The following is a 6,000-nucleotide window of genomic DNA, read 5'->3' as shown; positions in this document are numbered from 1 at the left end:
GCTGGCAGCAAATCTGAAGAAACAGTGGCACTAAAAGATCTAATTTCAAACAAATGCAGATAGGCACTGTTTAAGTCAAAGAAGTATTATTTTAATCATCCAGTCATGCAAAGCTATCCTACTCGGGTCAAGAATAAAGATATAGAGCTGGAAGTGGGCAGAGTAGGTAACCTTTAAATCTGCTACTAATGGTGGGCTGTGAACTTTGTAAATAAATCCAAGTGTTTGTTCTCAGCTTTTCACAGCAGAACTGTGACATTAAGCACATTTGAATGTCAGATACTCAGAAGTGTTGAATAAGGTTTGTCTGAGTCTGAGCATTTAGAAACAAGAGGTCATTGGTTGGAGAGTTTACTGACTGAGAGGCTGTGTGCTCAAGTCCTGTTTTAATCTGATGGGGACCATAATTTACAAAAAACTAGTGAGTGAAACTGTAAACTCATCAGGAAAGTGTTAAATTAGATGAAAGGGACTGAACGTTTATTTTCCCATTGATTTCAAGATTAGGCCCCAGGTTCACGCAGGCCTAGAGACTGATAATGTAACAACCACCAGTTGCTAAAGAAAAGGCTTCCACAACAGGTTGCCGAGTGATTGCAGAAGGTTCTCTCTAGGCCCAGTCATGCAGGCTTAGAGACCAGTCGGTGACGCCCTGCTAAACACTGGGTGCTCTGCAACTTGTTGGAAAATGGTTGCTGGAGATTGCAGGCATTTGCTAACCTGAAAACGATCTCAAAAAACTTCCCTGCGATTGCTTTGGTCGCTAGCAGATTGCTGTGGACGCAGTAGTTTGCATGGATTAACACCGGCTTATCTGCAAATCGTCGTCATTTAAACATCATTTGCAACAAGTAGCAACCTCCAACAACTACTTGCCAACTGGTGTGGAAACACATTTTTACCTAGAGACCAAGTCGCCCCCTGCTGGCTATTATGAAGACTGCAGTTTTTTTTTTCCTTTGTAGATGTGGCAGCTAGTCCTAGCATTTATACAATTTTGGTTGTGTAGAACCAGCTAAAGTGATTTTTACTGACTGGTTTGGTGTTCTCCATGAACAACTGCAGCACCTTCATTTAGTTATTCTTGTTTTTTTTTACCCAATTACACATGAACCACAGGTCACTGATGCTTAGCCTCTGGTGCACTGAAGTCCTTAGAGAGAAAGACCCCGACACTTAAAGGTGATTTAATTTAATTAGTAGCTTCAGAGACAACAGAATCCTCGTAGTGATGAATGAACCGTTTCTTTACACTTTAGAAAAATCACTCGTCGTGGGGACAACATGTCTGCGTGCCATCCATCCATCACACGTTCAAAAAGCCCGCGATAAATTAAGATCTTCAGATATACATTAAGGAAAGTCAAAAAAAAAGAAAAGAATACCAGGAACAAAGTGTGTGTTAAAAGCCATTACTTTGCCGTTTTAATTCTGTAATTTCCCTCATCACCTAAACATCCGTTTACCTGACATGACCTGGATTAACTAGTGTTTCTTCTTTTTAATTTTTTTTAAACATGTTGAGAAACAAAACACAAGTTTGAACGTGACTAATGTTTCTTCACTGTATTTCTGCAGCTTTAAAAAAGAAAAAAAAAGGTTTCTGTCAGAGACTAAAGAGCAACAAACAGAGCAAAAACACAGGAGAGGATGCTGAAGACATGAAGGGTATTGCTCGCATTTTGTTACGTTCCTTATTTTCTTATCCCAGTTAAATTATGTGCAAGTATTTTCCATCCTTCATCGTGCTGCTGTCACAGAGCTAAAAATGACCAGAAGAGGGTGGAAATGTCACAAAGAGAAAAAAAGAGCAAGAAAACTGGAGGAAAAAGGAAAAAAAAAAACAACCCAAAACAAAACACGGAAAGCACAAGCAAGAGGAGAAAGGAAGCTTTGAGAACAGACGGAGGAAAATTTATGCATCCAATTATTTTCTATTTACCCGGAAAGAGAAGTCGCAGATGAAAAGTGCTTCAGAGGACGACAAACCTTTTTTTGGTCGAGCTAATACAGACAGTCGTATCTACAGTAGAAACGAGACAGACAGAACCCACAGGGAGAAGCACCTCCGCCCGCTCCCTCCGTCCACATTTAGTTATTTACATTTTATTTTTTTAGTAGTGTTCTTCTTCATTATTCTATGTGTGGTGTGTTCAGAGACTTCTAATGTACACAAAAGGCCATGAGCTCCTCATGCCACGTCTGTCCATGTCCCTCCAAACTCTTCCGAGGTGGTTATGGGGGAGGAGGAGGAGGAGGAGGAAGAGGAAGGGCCGGGTAATATGTTACTGGGTCGGTGAAATAGAAAGAAGGGGAAATGAAAGTGAAGGCAGTTGTCCTTCAGTGGTATCATGTGTCTGGAAGCTGATTGATGTCAGTCAAGTTGGTGTCATTGAGGATTACTTTGATTCGATCCAAGGAGTCCGCCTGTCGTATCCGCTCCAGCTGTACCTGAGGACACGGACAAACGGCGATTAATTCACACGGGAGGATTTCTCACACAGTACTTTAATGCTTTAATAATCAAATATCATCTGAAGGGAGTTTTACACATAAAAAAATGCAGAAAAGTTACTTTTTAAAAAAAAATATCCCCCTCTTCATTTCTTTCTTCTTTCTAATTTTAGTACTTTTTAATTTTGTTTTCTTTATTATATGTTATTTTTGTACAAGGTTTATTAGTCTTGTGACCCTTTATTCACATATAAATGATTCATGTGTTTATTTTATAAGGGTTAGTACCTTGCATAGCCTCTCAGATCTCAGAACATAAATTAATGCAATTCCGTGAAGGTCTTTGGCGTGGATCATTTATGCACAAGTAATCCCTTTGTGGTGGAGCTTGATGTATTTAGTTACATCCTTTTATTGGACAGGACAGAGGACGCAGCAGACAGGACAGAGGGGAGAGAGAAATGGTCTAAGGTAGACTTGCACTGAGGCCTACAGAAGTGCTGCAAGTTGTCATTTTTAAACATGAACCACAGCTAATGTGAAATAATGTGTTTATTAAAGATTAAAAAACTCATTTTAAGCCTTTAAAATGTAACTGACAAATAAAATCAAAAGAAGAGTAAAGTAGCTGGTGAGTGTATGTTTGAGTAAACTCAATATTTTGTGTCTTTGAGTAATGTGTTGTCCAAAGTGTTACAAAGTCACCAGTTCTTCTATAGTTTGCTGTTAAATTGACAGTGACGTCAATAAATCATTTTTTTTTCCCTCTTAGTTTTACTGAAACAAAAAATATTTGCATTGTTAAAACTAACAGATGAAGACTGTGACTGGAGCTTGTGTTTGTTTTTTTTAAATAAAAATGATAAAAAAAATGACTAAAACAGCTCGGTTGCTTGAGGGTTAATTATATGACACAGTGACTCTTTCCATTTCTTTGCATGTAATCTTAAAACCCGGTTAAAAGCAGCTGTGTCCCTTCTTCTTCATAATGCAAAGTCATTTTATGGTTTTACACCTCGGCCATCTAAAGCTTTGCCCTGCATGTGTTTTATTTATTTTTACTTTTAGTTTTTCCATCCCTCCTGTAACGCCCTTAAACATGCTTCTTTTAAATGTTGTGCTACTTTAATAACTCACTCAGCATCTGGCCTGCGACAACAGCTGGAAGGCAAGCATTTGGAATATTTACAGCGGTGTTACAGTTGTAATACTGCAGTGTCTTGTAGCGTGCAATAGACCGCTGGTTACGACCACAGCTACAGTCACTGCTCCCTCAGTTGTGGCTGCACCGGCTCAAGCCTGCACCGCTGTGTTTAGAGAGATACGTCGAGCAGCTAACTCTCGAGCTCTGTGGCTGACCACAGCTGGGACTGACTGCAGATCTGATTGTGACTGCAGCCAGATGATGACAGCTGTCCCCGCCGCTGTGGCTGCTTTGTTTGTCATGACTCGGGCTGTGACACGCCGACTACATGCAGCATCAGAAGCTGTACTGAAGCTACTGCGCTCATGAGGTCCTGTGGTGTGTTTGTAATACATGTGCTACAGACAAACCACAGTTTACTCAGCAGAAACACACGTTCAGAACACCACAGATTCACACCAAGCTACATTTCAGGCAGGTAGTGTATAAACCCACCAACTGTATGCATGAGGTAAAACACAGAAGGAGGGGACTGCAACAACCATGAAAACATTCCCCGTTATGACCTTTTGGGGGCTCTGAAGATTGTCAGAATATTTGCTGGTAAAAAAAATTAGATGTAAATTGGGTAAACTTCTTAACTACAATATTTTCAAATAAAATCTAAACATCCTGCATTAAAATTAAAGACAGTATTCACTGTTTGTGAAACATTTTCATAATGGTTTGGTATATTTACTGGCGTGTTGTGTTTTATTTCTGTGTTTTTGTTTTTAAGACGCGTTCCATATATTTCTCCTCTGATTTTTACCTGTTATAGTCGACTGAGAAGCTTCCAATACATATAAATAAAGTTGTGGTCAGAAGTTTACAGATGTTATTTATATGCACAAACAAAGAACCTGAAGTCAACAAATAAACAGAAACTTTTGGCTTCACGGTTCTTCTGTTTGGTTGAATGTAAGCCGAACAACTGGCTCGTTGTTGACCTGGTGGAGGTTAAACAGAAAGTCGCTGCTTACCTGAAGGGTCTGAGAAAGTTTCACAAAGTCCTTCTGAACCTGCTCGCTGACATCCAGCTCGGTCTGCAGCCGCTGGGCTTTGTCTTTGTCGTCGAGGACTTGACTTTCAAGTGCACTCTACAAGGACATGCGCACACAGGTTTGTTCAGAAAAGCTACACAGTCTCAGTATTTAAAATAAAATGCTAAAGTGAAACAGAAACGTCACAAAACACATCTGCTGAATAATTTTATGGGTGCTTTATTTTATATCAAACAGACTGGGTCTCATAAAGCTGTCAGTAAACTGCTGTCGTGACACGAGGTGGGATTTTACTGAAATATGAGCTGCTCGGTGGATCAGATGCTGCATAATCTGTCAGATCCTGATAAACTGTATAAAATCCCACAACAGCCGGGTTAGATGACGATGATGATGTTACTGATCGAGTTAAAGTGACTTTTTGGACAGGGGTGGTTGTGGTGGATCAGCGGATAAATGTGCGTGCCAAACACGGACCTTTGCAGTGGTGAGCTCTTTGAGCTGCTGCTCCAGGCTGATCCTCAGGCCCTGGAGGCTCCTCAGTGTCTCAGTCTTCTCCGCCAAACTGCTCTCCAGCTACAAAAACGATGTAACGCAAATAATCAGTCGACAAATAAATGAGATGCAGAGATGTTGATAAAAGATCAAGGCAGATTCTATGAGCAGTGGTAAAATTAATAATAAGGTTTCAACGACATCTGATCATATCAGCACTGCAAGTACGTGAACTTTATAGCTCTTTATCTCAAAAAAGTCCTACATGTGCAAACATTGCAATGACTGAACAAATGATAATTTCTCTATTAATCTGTATTTATTTATTTCAATAAATGCAAAATAATGTGCCACCTACAGGACTTGAGTGTCTCAGTGTGTAGATTAGCGGTTTTATGTGTTGAGGCTTTTTTGGTCTCTTTAGGGCAGGCGTGGGGAACTCCAGGCCTCAAGGGCCGGTGTCCTGCAGGTTTTAGCTGTTTCCTTGATCCAACACAGCTGATTTAAATGGCTAAATTACCTCCTCAACATGTATTGAAGTTCTCCAGAGGCCTGGTAATGAACTAATCATTTGATTCAGGTGTGTTGACTCAGGGTGAGATCTAAAACCTGCAGGACACTGGTCCTTGAGGCCTGGAGTTCCCCCACCCCTGCTTTAGGGGATTTCTATTGGCCTAACATTGGTAGAAAAGAGCTGCTGTGCAGATTTTTTGATTTAAACATGACTGTGCCTGGAGAAAAAAGCCTTTTTTCTTTTCTTTTTAAGAGAGTGCTTCTTTGATGTTTGAGAATATGTGTTTCTCTTGGAAAGAGCAACTCAAACAACAGTTCAAACAACAATTCCTGGAAGCAATCTTATTACAG

The 6,000-nt window shown here is 40.1% G+C and overlaps 1 protein-coding gene across 1 annotated transcript in view; it reads right to left on the bottom strand.

Annotated features, from left to right (window-relative positions):
* Positions 1–1,398: 1,398 nt before the first annotated feature.
* rabep1 (rabaptin, RAB GTPase binding effector protein 1) overlaps positions 1,399–6,000 on the bottom strand; it is a 44,960-nt gene continuing 40,358 nt past the window's right edge. The window contains exons 16-18 of the mRNA XM_085175881.1: positions 5,119–5,217; positions 4,621–4,737; positions 1,399–2,451 (exon numbers count right to left, since the gene is read on the bottom strand). Of these exons, the coding sequence (XP_085032007.1) occupies positions 2,350–2,451; positions 4,621–4,737; positions 5,119–5,217 (318 nt within the window). The 3' untranslated portion in view covers positions 1,399–2,349. The remainder of the gene's footprint in view (positions 2,452–4,620; positions 4,738–5,118; positions 5,218–6,000) is intronic.

The sequence above is a fragment of the Neolamprologus multifasciatus genome, chromosome 10 (genome assembly GCF_963576455.1).
Source record: "Neolamprologus multifasciatus chromosome 10, fNeoMul1.2, whole genome shotgun sequence".
Taxonomy (NCBI): Eukaryota; Metazoa; Chordata; class Actinopteri; order Cichliformes; family Cichlidae; genus Neolamprologus; species Neolamprologus multifasciatus.
The sequence above is the reverse complement of the archived record's forward strand: the minus strand, read 5'-3'. Positions and strand labels throughout refer to the sequence as shown.